This window comes from Xenopus tropicalis, chromosome 8 (genome assembly GCF_000004195.4).
Source record: "Xenopus tropicalis strain Nigerian chromosome 8, UCB_Xtro_10.0, whole genome shotgun sequence".
Lineage (NCBI taxonomy): Eukaryota > Metazoa > Chordata > Amphibia > Anura > Pipidae > Xenopus > Xenopus tropicalis.
This window is the reverse complement of record NC_030684.2, coordinates 14,814,338-14,827,029: the sequence shown is the minus strand read 5'-3', so window position 1 is coordinate 14,827,029 and position 12,692 is coordinate 14,814,338. Positions and strand designations below refer to the sequence as shown.

General features: G+C 52.7%; 2 protein-coding genes across 7 annotated transcripts in view; one reads left to right on the top strand and one right to left on the bottom strand.

Moving 5' to 3' along the window:
• The window catches only part of LOC101733413 (coiled-coil domain-containing protein 77-like), a 123,556-nt gene that overhangs the window by 9,129 nt on the left and 101,735 nt on the right, over positions 1 to 12,692 (top strand). The window lies entirely within an intron of this gene.
• LOC116406973 (testis-expressed protein 52-like) lies at positions 3,567 to 6,097 on the bottom strand. The gene is made up of 2 exons (XM_031892201.1): positions 5,212 to 6,097; positions 3,567 to 4,056 (listed from the first exon to the last, which is right to left on the bottom strand). The coding sequence occupies exons 1-2, from the start codon at positions 5,679 to 5,681 to the stop codon at positions 3,807 to 3,809; spliced, it is 720 nt and encodes a 239-aa protein (XP_031748061.1). The 5' UTR covers positions 5,682 to 6,097; the 3' UTR covers positions 3,567 to 3,806.

Genomic DNA, 12,692 nt, shown 5'->3' with positions numbered 1-12,692 from the left:
ATTGGACTGTAACTGTGTCATAATGTGTATAGTAAGGCAAGATGGTATGAGGGGTAGGAGCAGTAACTGGCAATACTGTGTGTAGTAAGGCAAGATGGTATGAGGGGTAGGAGCAGTAACTGGCAATACTGTGTATAGTAAGGCACGATGGTATGAGGGGTAGGAGCAGTAACTGGCAATACTGTGTGTAGTAAGGCAAGATGGTATGAGGGGTAGGAGCAGTAACTGGCAATACTGTGTATAGTAAGGCAAGATGGTATGAGGGGTAGGAGCAGTAACTGGCAATACTGTGTGTAGTAAGGCAAGATGGTATGAGGGGTAGGAGCAGTAACTGGCAATACTGTGTGTAGTAAGGCAAGATGGTATGAGGGGTAGGAGCAGTAACTGGCAATACTGTGTGTAGTAAGGCAAGATGGTATGAGGGGTAGGAGCAGTAACTGGCAATACTGTGTGTAGTAAGGCAAGATGGTATGAGGGGTAGGAGCAGTAACTGGCAATACTGTGTGTAGTAAGGCACAATGGTATGAGGGGTAGGAGCAGTAACTGGCAATACTGTGTGTAGTAAGGCACAATGGTATGAGGGGTAGGAGCAGTAACTGGCAATACTGTGTGTAGTAAGGCACAATGGTATGAGGGGTAGGAGCAGTAACTGGCAATACTGTGTGTAGTAAGGCACGATGGTATGAGGGGTAGGAGCAGTAACTGGCAATACTGTGTGTAGTAAGGCAAGATGGTATGAGGGGTAGGAGCAGTAACTGGCAATACTGTGTGTAGTAAGGCAAGATGGTATGAGGGGTAGGAGCAGTAACTGGCAATACTGTGTGTAGTAAGGCAAGATGGTATGAGGGGTAGGAGCAGTAACTGGCAATACTGTGTGTAGTAAGGCACGATGGTATGAGGGGTAGGAGCAGTAACTGGCAATACTGTGTGTAGTAAGGCAAGATGGTATGAGGGGTAGGAGCAGTAACTGGCAATACTGTGTGTAGTAAGGCAAGATGGTATGAGGGGTAGGAGCAGTAACTGGCAATACTGTGTGTAGTAAGGCACAATGGTATGAGGGGTAGGAGCAGTAACTGGCAATACTGTGTGTAGTAAGGCACGATGGTATGAGGGGTAGGAGCAGTAACTGGCAATACTGTGTGTAGTAAGGCAAGATGGTATGAGGGGTAGGAGCAGTAACTGGCAATACTGTGTGTAGTAAGGCAAGATGGTATGAGGGGTAGGAGCAGTAACTGGCAATACTGTGTGTAGTAAGGCACAATGGTATGAGGGGTAGGAGCAGTAACTGGCAATACTGTGTGTAGTAAGGCACGATGGTATGAGGGGTAGGAGCAGTAACTGGCAATACTGTGTGTAGTAAGGCAAGATGGTATGAGGGGTAGGAGCAGTAACTGGCAATACTGTGTGTAGTAAGGCAAGATGGTATGAGGGGTAGGAGCAGTAACTGGCAATACTGTGTGTAGTAAGGCACGATGGTATGAGGGGTAGGAGCAGTAACTGGCAATACTGTGTGTAGTAAGGCAAGATGGTATGAGGGGTAGGAGCAGTAACTGGCAATACTGTGTGTAGTAAGGCAAGATGGTATGAGGGGTAGGAGCAGTAACTGGCAATACTGTGTGTAGTAAGGCAAGATGGTATGAGGGGTAGGAGCAGTAACTGGCAATACTGTGTGTAGTAAGGCAAGATGGTATGAGGGGTAGGAGCAGTAACTGGCAATACTGTGTGTAGTAAGGCACGATGGTATGAGGGGTAGGAGCAGTAACTGGCAATACTGTGTGTAGTAAGGCAAGATGGTATGAGGGGTAGGAGCAGTAACTGGCAATACTGTGTGTAGTAAGGCACGATGGTATGAGGGGTAGGAGCAGTAACTGGCAATACTGTGTGTAGTAAGGCAAGATGGTATGAGGGGTAGGAGCAGTAACTGGCAATACTGTGTGTAGTAAGGCACAATGGTATGAGGGGTAGGAGCAATAACTGGCAATACTGTGTGTAGTAAGGCAAGATGGTATGAGGGGTAAGAGCAGTAACTGGCAATACTGTGTGTAGTAAGGCACAATGGTATGAGGGGTAGGAGCAATAACTGGCAATACTGTGTGTAGTAAGGCAAGATGGTATGAGGGGTAAGAGCAGTAACTGGCAATACTGTGTGTAGTAAGGCAAGATGGTATGAGGGGTAGGAGCATTAACTGGCTGTGTGTAGTAAGGCCATTATTTCTGGCAGTAGAAGGGTTAACTACCAACATGGGGATGAGAAAGGGATTTAGTGCAGCTCTGTGGCCCTGGGGTGAGAGTGTTGATGGGCAGAGGGTGGGTTACAGTGAGGCTATAATAAGCCCACCCTTGGCCGCCGCAGAAATATTTGGCTGGAGGGACAGACAGGTTCCCACGCTTCCCACGTCTCTTAGAATAACCCTCTGACTATAAACAGCCAACTGCATCTGTGTGTCTGCCTGCTGGCTGGGGGGCCCCCGGCAACCATGTGCCCCCTGGGAACAAACTGCCCCAAACCAGGCAAGCACCACTCCCAGCACCCTCATGGGAACCAGGGAGTTATTTTTTCTTTAGCGCATCACATGACCTGGGGTGGGGGGTGGAATCTGGTCACCCTGAGCACTTATGGCCCTGCCTCAGATCTGAGCCTGGATTTTCTAAGAACAAAATTAACATTATATAATTGACACAACCAATGACATCGCATAAAATCTATGACATCACCGACATTGTAATGACGCCGATACAATGGACCAATAGGCTATTTTACAGCTTTTACCCCAATATGCCCCTCCTTTATAAAATACACAAATCCAGGGTCCTTTCCTTTTCAGAGAGACATAGTAACATAGTAAGTTAGGTTGAAAAAGGCATAAGTCCATCAAGTTCATCAAGGCGCCCCCCCCATTCCCTGGCACCCATTGTCCTTATTCAATGCCCGGTGCAGTCTATGTAGTTTACCACCCATGTACCTGCTCAGGTTGGCATAAGTGTTACCCGGGTGTCTAGCGAAGTGGCGCCCCTATTGGTTAGGCCTTCCTAGTGTAGCATAGGCCTCGCACATGTGCAGTCTTTGGAGCTCTTGAGAAGCTTGAGGGCCACAAGAAGTCCTCCCTTTGGCCCGTGCTCCTCCAGTTGATCATCCCAAACCCGATTGTAACATATTTGATGTTCTTCTAGACCCCCTTTTGGTTACAAATGTTTACAAACCTTTCCGCTCATGGGGAAAATTGAATGCTGCTATGCAATTGGTCTGCTTTGGAAGCCCAACACCTTTTTAGTGGCACAAATGATGGTACAAGTAAGGGACAGAGATACTTCTGGAAGGTCCATTAGGCTTCCGTTGGGCTGGAGACTGATTTCCTGCCCTAGAAATGATTGGAACTGAGGAAAAGGGGGGGCCCTTACCACATACTGAATATCAATGGGCCTCAAACCACTACCGTACCTCAAGTCTGCTTCAGCTTAACTGTGGGTTCTAGACCAGTGGTTCTCAACCTCCCTAATGCCGCGACCCTTTAATACAGTTCCTCATGTTGTGGTGACCCCCAACCATAAAATTATTCCTAAGACCATCGGGAATATGTGTTTTATGGTATTAGGCCACCCCTGTGAAAGTGTAATTCCACCCCCAAGGGGGTCCCGACCCACAGGTTGTGACCCGCTGCTGTAGACGGTGATCAGTAGAAAGCTCCCTGGGCTTCACATAGTAGTTGTCATGGAGTTGGGATCAAAGGTAATTGGTACCAGAGGTGGCCGGTTCAGCACTGTCCTCGGCCCGGTGGTTGTGGACCTCTGTTCTATGTCACAGCTTGTCACCTTACGATGCCCTGGGGCAACTCTCCAGGGGTTGGCATCCTGCTGTTGTTGGGCACCACACTCCTCACTGAGCCCTGCAGCTCCTTGTACCTCTGCAGGATCATTGTCCTATTAGGAGAGTTTCCCAGAAGGGAGATATTGTGGGGTTTATTCGGTTGGTGCAGGTTGCTGGGTAGATCTGGTGCCTCTGGGATGGAATCAAGCGTTGAAGGACCAAATCCATCTATGGACCTCTGTTTAGCGTTCCTGCCCAGGAGCAAAGCAGAAAGTTAATATATACCTGTATTAAACGCTACCAATGGGCAACTGGGTAAACACATGGGCAATTCGGTATATAGTAACCGGTTGGTTTATCCCACACGGTGTTTATACCAGAAGGTGTAATGGCTTGAAGGCCTCTGCTAGCAGCAGAATAGTCAGTCACCCATGTGATATTAAAGGGGAAATGAACCTCCCATGACAGTGCTTCACAAACTCATTGTCTAAAGCAGTGATCCCCAACCAGTGGCTCCGGGCAACATGTTGCTCCCCAACCCCTTGGGTGTTGCTCTCAGTGCCCCCAAACCAGGGAGTTATTTTTGAATTCCTGACTTGGGGGCAAGTTTTGGTTGAATAAAAACAAAATTTCCTACCAAATAAAGCCCCCTGTAAGCTGATAGGGTGCATAGAGGCTGCCTAATAGCCAATCACAGCCCTTATTTGGCTCCTCCATGAACTTTTATGGTGCTTGTGTTGCTCCCCAAGTCTTTTTACATTTGACTGTGGCTCACGAGTAAGAAAGGTTGGGGGTCCCTTGACTAAAGTATGATGGGAGAGTAATCTCCCTATGTTAAATAAAGATGTAGCAATGGTAGGGAGTATTCTTATTGGATGATTATCTTGTATATGTAATTTGTTTTGCAATACCTATGTGGCAGAGCTAGGGGGCATAAAGAGTCCAATGTAGGTATGCTGTTATGCGTATATAAAGGGTGGAGTGCTGGTCATATCTTCCCTAATAAAGGTGCCCTATACACGGGCCGATTGTAGCTGCCAATATGGGTCCCTTAAACCGACTCGGCAGCTAATCAGGCCGTGTATGGGCACTAACGACGGGTAGGTTAGAAAATCTAGTTGGATCGGGGACCGCATTGGCGGTCCCCGGACCGACATTGCCTATACCCGTCGTTATAATTGGATCTTTGGCCCCAGGGCCAAATGACCAAATTAGCCTGGATTCTCCCGATAGGTGGGTATATCGGGAGAAGATCCGCTCACTTGGTGACATTGCCATGCGAGCGGATCTGAAGGTGTATGGGGACCTTAAGTAGGATCAGAGACAGCTCAGATTGGGGACAGTTGTAAGCTCTTAGTACCTCTACCATCTCTTCCCAAAGACAGTGCTAGTGCTTTAACCCTCACCTCTTAGGTGGAATGATGTTTCCTTGAGTAACCATAGGGGGCACTCTAGACTGGGTGAGCAGTCTCAGCCTTGGAGATCCCCTCTCTTGTTTCCAGGAGCTGCGGCACAGTACAAACTTCTGCCATGTGTTGTCCTCCATTCGGGAGGGAGACGGCATTGGACCTGTGGGCGAGGCACCCTGGGGGGTGTTGGTTAGCTGCCTCCACACAGCACTGTCGTAGGGTTTGTCGGGGCGCAGTGGCAAGAGCGGGGGCAGTCGACTGATTTCCAGCCACAGTAGGTACCCGGGGGTGGGACAGATAGATACGTTGGTCTTTGAGGGGGGCTGCACTTTTCTCAGCATGTCCATCTTGGCCTCTGTGATGGAAGGACTTTGTTGAAGAATCCTGTGTTGGCCACGAGGGGTGAAACCAGTATAATGGACAGTAGGGTCCGGCAGCAGAGGCTCCGGAGATGAAGGACGTGCCATGACTAGGGTAGAAGGGTCCAATGTGAGCCTGGCAAGAGAAAACTAAGCTTATGTAACATTTCCTTAGGTAATATGGGGATCATGATGGTCCTTAGAGCATGGGTAGCTAGAGGATTGCACTGTGTTTCTCCCATTATACCCCCTGCTCTCCAATGTAGGCGGCCCATCATAATTACACATGCAGGGAGATTCTCCAATCAGATTAGCTCTACTTCAGCCATCTTGCTGCTATCTAACCTAGGGAGATCAGTGTTGAATATTGGCTTGCTCTGAATTTACCTTGGGAAATCAGAGGGGCAGATATTGTGCTTTTTGGGTGCCCAGTGATAGAAAATATGTATTTAATGCCTCCAGAACTGATCCCTTGAACAAAGACCAAGGAGCACACAAAGCAAGCAGAATTCTTATTGGATTCCTCTGCTGTGAGAGTTTAAAAAATATGTTGAGGGGCTGTTTGTGTCTCTGGGTACTGGGAATGCCAGGGGGGCTGTAAGGTGCCACAGACAGTCACTATTTATTGGGCTGGGGGGCTGTTTGTGTCTCTGGGTACTGGGAATGCCAGGGGGGCTGTAAGGTGCCACAGACAGTCACTATTTATTGGGCTGGGGGGGGCTGTTTATGCCTCTGGGTACTGGGAATGCCAGGGGGGGCTGTAAGATGCCACAGAAAGTCACTATTTATTGGGCTGGGGGGGGCTGTTTGTGCCTCTGGGTACTGGGAATGCCAGGGGGCTGTAAGGTGCCACAGACAGTCACTATTTATTGGGCTGGGGGGGGCTGTTTGTGCCTCTGGGTACTGGGAATGCCAGGGGGCTGTAAGGTGCCACAGACAGTCACTATTTATTGGGCTGGGGGGGGCTGTTTGTGCCTCTGGGTACTGGGAATGCCAGGGGGCTGTAAGGTGCCACAGACAGTCACTATTTATTGGGCTGGGGGGGGCTGTTTGTGCCTCTGGGTACTGGGAATGCCAGGGGGCTGTAAGGTGCCACAGACAGTCACTATTTATTGGGCTGGGGGGGGGCTGTTTGTGCCTCTGGGTACTGGGAATGCCAGGGGGGCTGTAAGGTGCCACAGACAGTCACTATTTATTGGGCTGGGGGGGGCTGTTTGTGCCTCTGGGTACTGGGAATGCCAGGGGGGCTGTAAGGTGCCACAGACAGTCACTATTTATTGGGCTGGGGGGGCTGTTTGTGCCTCTGGGTACTGGGAATGCCAGGGGGGCTGTAAGGTGCCACAGACAGTCACTATTTATTGGGCTGGGGGGGCTGTTTGTGCCTCTGGGTACTGGGAATGCCAGGGGGGCTGTAAGGTGCCACAGACAGTCACTATTTATTGGGCTGGGGGGGGCTGTTTGTGCCTCTGGGTACTGGGAATGCCAGGGGGGCTGTAAGGTGCCACAGACAGTCACTATTTATTGGGCTGGGGGGGCTGTTTGTGCCTCTGGGTACTGGGAATGCCAGGGGGGCTGTAAGGTGCCACAGACAGTCACTATTTATTGGGCTGGGGGGGGGCTGTTTGTGCCTCTGGGTACTGGGAATGCCAGGGGGCTGTAAGGTGCCACAGACAGTCACTATTTATTGGGCTGGGGGGGGGCTGTTTGTGCCTCTGGGTACTGGGAATGCCAGGGGGGCTGTAAGGTGCCACAGACAGTCACTATTTATTGGGCTGGGGGGGGGCTGTTTGTGCCTCTGGGTACTGGGAATGCCAGGGGGGCTGTAAGGTGCCACAGACAGTCACTATTTATTGGGCTGGGGGGGGCTGTTTGTGCCTCTGGGTACTGGGAATGCCAGGGGGGCTGTAAGGTGCCACAGACAGTCACTATTTATTGGGCTGGGGGGGGCTGTTTGTGCCTCTGGGTACTGGGAATGCCAGGGGGCTGTAAGTGCCACAGACAGTCACTATTTTTGGCTGGGGGGCTTTTGTGCCTCTGGGTACTGGGAATGCCAGGGGGGTTAAGGTGCACAACATCCTATTTATTCTGGGGGCTGTTGTCCTCTGGGTTACTGGGAATGCAGGGGGGCTGTAAGGTGCCACAGACAGTCACTATTTATTGGCTGGGGGCGCTGTTTGTCTCTGGGTACTGGGAATGCCAGGGGGGCTGTAAGGTGCCACAGACAGTCACTATTTATTGGGGCTGGGGGGGGCTGTTTGTGCCTCTGGGTACTGGAATGCCAGGGGGGCTGTAAGGTGCCACAGACAGTCACTATTTATTGGGCTGGGGGGGGCTGTTTGTGCCTCTGGGTACTGGGGAATGCCAGGGGGGGCTGTAAGTGCACAGACAGTTCACTATTTATTGGGCTGGGGGGGGGCTGTTTGTGCCTCTGGGTACTGGGATGCCAGGGGGGGCTGTAAGGTGCCACAGACAGTCACTATTTATTGGGCTGGGGGGGGCTGTTTGTGCCTCTGGGTACTGGGAATGCCAGGGGGGCTGTAAGGTGCCACAGACAGTCACTATTTATTGGGCTGGGGGGGCTGTTTGTGCCTCTGGGTACTGGGAATGCCAGGGGGGCTGTAAGGTGCCACAGACAGTCACTATTTATTGGGCTGGGGGGGGCTGTTTGTGCCTCTGGGTACTGGGAATGCCAGGGGGGCTGTAAGGTGCCACAGACAGTCACTATTTATTGGGCTGGGGGGGGCTGTTTGTGCCTCTGGGTACTGGGAATGCCAGGGGGGCTGTAAGGTGCCACAGACAGTCACTATTTATTGGGCTGGGGGGGGCTGTTTGTGCCTCTGGGTACTGGGAATGCCAGGGGGGCTGTAAGGTGCCACAGACAGTCACTATTTATTGGGCTGGGGGGGGGCTGTTTGTGCCTCTGGGTACTGGGAATGCCAGGGGGGCTGTAAGGTGCCACAGACAGTCACTATTTATTGGGCTGGGGGGGGCTGTTTGTGCCTCTGGGTACTGGGAATGCCAGGGGGGCTGTAAGGTGCCACAGACAGTCACTATTTATTGGGCTGGGGGGGGCTGTTTGTGCCTCTGGGTACTGGGAATGCCAGGGGGGCTGTAAGGTGCCACAGACAGTCACTATTTATTGGGCTGGGGGGGCTGTTTGTGCCTCTGGGTACTGGGAATGCCAGGGGGGCTGTAAGGTGCCACAGACAGTCACTATTTATTGGGCTGGGGGGGCTGTTTGTGCCTCTGGGTACTGGGAATGCCAGGGGGGCTGTAAGGTGCCACAGACAGTCACTATTTATTGGGCTGGGGGGGCTGTTTGTGCCTCTGGGTACTGGGAATGCCAGGGGGGCTGTAAGGTGCCACAGACAGTCACTATTTATTGGGCTGGGGGGGGGCTGTTTGTGCCTCTGGGTACTGGGAATGCCAGGGGGGCTGTAAGGTGCCACAGACAGTCACTATTTATTGGGCTGGGGGGGGCTGTTTGTGCCTCTGGGTACTGGGAATGCCAGGGGGGCTGTAAGGTGCCACAGACAGTCACTATTTATTGGGCTGGGGGGGGCTGTTTGTGCCTCTGGGTACTGGGAATGCCAGGGGGGCTGTAAGGTGCCCACAGACAGTCACTATTTATTGGGCTGGGGGGGCTGTTTGTGCCTCTGGGTACTGGGAATGCCAGGGGGGCTGTAAGGTGCCACAGACAGTCACTATTTTATTGGGCTGGGGGGGGGCTGTTTGTGCCTCTGGGTACTGGGAATGCCAGGGGGGCTGTAAGGTGCCACAGACAGTCACTATTTATTGGGCTGGGGGGGGGCTGTTTGTGCCTCTGGGTACTGGGAATGCCAGGGGGGCTGTAAGGTGCCACAGACAGTCACTATTTATTGGGCTGGGGGGGGCTGTTTGTGCCTCTGGGTACTGGGAATGCCAGGGGGGCTGTAAGGTGCCACAGACAGTCACTATTTTTTGGGCTGGGGGGGGGCTGTTTGTGCCTCTGGGTACTGGGAATGCCAGGGGGGCTGTAAGGTGCCACAGACAGTCACTATTTATTGGGCTGGGGGGGGGCTGTTTGTGCCTCTGGGTACTGGGAATGCCAGGGGGGCTGTAAGGTGCCACAGACAGTCACTATTTATTGGGCTGGGGGGGGCTGTTTGTGCCTCTGGGTACTGGGAATGCCAGGGGGGCTGTAAGGTGCCACAGACAGTCACTATTTATTGGGCTGGGGGGGGCTGTTTGTGCCTCTGGGTACTGGGAATGCCAGGGGGGCTGTAAGGTGCCACAGACAGTCACTATTTATTGGGCTGGGGGGGGCTGTTTGTGCCTCTGGGTACTGGGAATGCCAGGGGGGCTGTAAGGTGCCACAGACAGTCACTATTTATTGGGCTGGGGGGGGCTGTTTGTGCCTCTGGGTACTGGGAATGCCAGGGGGGCTGTAAGGTGCCACAGACAGTCACTATTTATTGGGCTGGGGGGGGCTGTTTGTGCCTCTGGGTACTGGGAATGCCAGGGGGGCTGTAAGGTGCCACAGACAGTCACTATTTATTGGGCTGGGGGGGGCTGTTTGTGCCTCTGGGTACTGGGAATGCCAGGGGGGCTGTAAGGTGCCACAGACAGTCACTATTTATTGGGCTGGGGGGGGCTGTTTGTGCCTCTGGGTACTGGGAATGCCAGGGGGGCTGTAAGGTGCCACAGACAGTCACTATTTATTGGGCTGGGGGGGGCTGTTTGTGCCTCTGGGTACTGGGAATGCCAGGGGGGCTGTAAGGTGCCACAGACAGTCACTATTTATTGGGCTGGGGGGGGCTGTTTGTGCCTCTGGGTACTGGGAATGCCAGGGGGGCTGTAAGGTGCCACAGACAGTCACTATTTATTGGGCTGGGGGGGCTGTTTGTGCCTCTGGGTACTGGGAATGCCAGGGGGGCTGTAAGGTGCCACAGACAGTCACTATTTATTGGGCTGGGGGGGGCTGTTTGTGCCTCTGGGTACTGGGAATGCCAGGGGGGCTGTAAGGTGCCACAGACAGTCACTATTTATTGGGCTGGGGGGGGCTGTTTGTGCCTCTGGGTACTGGGAATGCCAGGGGGGCTGTAAGGTGCCACAGACAGTCACTATTTATTGGGCTGGGGGGGGCTGTTTGTGCCTCTGGGTACTGGGAATGCCAGGGGGGCTGTAAGGTGCCACAGACAGTCACTATTTATTGGGCTGGGGGGGGCTGTTTGTGCCTCTGGGTACTGGGAATGCCAGGGGGGCTGTAAGGTGCCACAGACAGTCACTATTTTTGGGCTGGGGGGGGGCTGTTTGTGCCTCTGGGTACTGGGAATGCCAGGGGGGCTGTAAGGTGCCACAGACAGTCACTATTTATTGGGCTGGGGGGGGCTGTTTGTGCCTCTGGGTACTGGGAATGCCAGGGGGGCTGTAAGGTGCCACAGACAGTCACTATTTATTGGGCTGGGGGGGGCTGTTTGTGCCTCTGGGTACTGGGAATGCCAGGGGGGCTGTAAGGTGCCACAGACAGTCACTATTTATTGGGCTGGGGGGGCTGTTTGTGCCTCTGGGTACTGGGAATGCCAGGGGGGCTGTAAGGTGCCACAGACAGTCACTATTTATTGGGCTGGGGGGGCTGTTTGTGCCTCTGGGTACTGGGAATGCCAGGGGGGCTGTAAGGTGCCACAGACAGTCACTATTTATTGGGCTGGGGGGGGGGCTGTTTGTGCCTCTGGGTACTGGGAATGCCAGGGGGGCTGTAAGGTGCCACAGACAGTCACTATTTATTGGGCTGGGGGGGGGCTGTTTGTGCCTCTGGGTACTGGGAATGCCAGGGGGCTGTAAGGTGCCACAGACAGTCACTATTTATTGGGCTGGGGGGGCTGTTTGTGCCTCTGGGTACTGGGAATGCCAGGGGGGCTGTAAGGTGCCACAGACAGTCACTATTTTTTGGGCTGGGGGGGGGGCTGTTTGTGCCTCTGGGTACTGGGAATGCCAGGGGGGCTGTAAGGTGCCATAGACAGTCACTATTTTTTGGGCTGGGGGGTTGGGCTGTTTGTGCCTCTGGGTACTGGGAATGCCAGGGGGGCTGTAAGGTGCCACAGACAGTCACTATTTATTGGGCTGGGGGGGGGGCTGTTTGTTCCTCTGGGTACTGGGAATGCCAGGGGGGCTGTAAGGTGCCACAGACAGTCACTATTTATTGGGCTGGGGGGGCTGTTTGTGCCTCTGGGTACTGGGAATGCCAGGGGGCTGTAAGGTGCCACAGACAGTCACTATTTTTTGGGCTGGGGGGGGGGGGTTTGTGCCTCTGGGTACTGGGAATGCCAGGGGGGCTGTAAGGTGCCACAGACAGTCACTATTTTTTGGGCTGGGGGGGGGCTGTTTGTGCCTCTGGGTACTGGGAATGCCAGGGGGGCTGTAAGGTGCCACAGACAGTCACTATTTTTGGGCTGGGGGGGCGCTGTTTGTGCCTCTGGGTACTGGGAATGCCAGGGGGGCTGTAAGGTGCCACAGACAGTCACTATTTTTTAGGCTGGGGGGGGGGCTGTTTGTGCCTCTGGGTACTGGGAATGCCAGGGGGGCTGTAAGGTGCCACAGACAGTCACTATTTATTGGGCTGGGGGGGGCTGTTTGTGCCTCTGGGTACTGGGAATGCCAGGGGGGCTGTAAGGTGCTACAGACAGTCACTATTTATTGGGCTGGGGGGCTGATCTGCAAACTTAGGAAAGCTTTACAGCTTGGTACTTTGGAGCAAAAAGAAATGTTTACCCATTATAGATTCGGGGGGATTTGTACTTTCCAAAAATATATGGCTTTCTGGGGTGAGTGTACTTTTTTTGTAGCATTATCCGACATATAATGATGTAAATGTGTTGATTTGGCAGAAGCTGAAATGACAGAAATGACAGTACATATGGGGGTATGTTCCCATTGGGGCCCCTACATGCCACATACTTAGCTAAACCTATACATATTGGGCATCAAACTGTTCAGGGGACCCCTGGGGTTCATATTTAGGGTGTTTTATTTGGTTACTTTATGACCTGTAGGAGATACGATACTATAGACTGGAAGCTTTAAAGCAATTTTTTTTTTAAAATCACAAATTTTGATAAAAACCAATAAATTTAGGAAAGC

Bases quoted from the DNA above. Each gene is read 5' to 3' on its own strand.
- LOC116406973 (XM_031892201.1), bottom strand. From the start codon at position 5,681: ATGGCACGTCCTTCATCTCCGGAGCCTCTGCTGCCGGACCCTACTGTC. The intron at 4,057-5,211 runs GTGAGGGTTAAA...GCTCCTGGGCAG, and splicing joins AACATCATTCCACCTAAGAG to GAACGCTAAACAGAGGTCCA.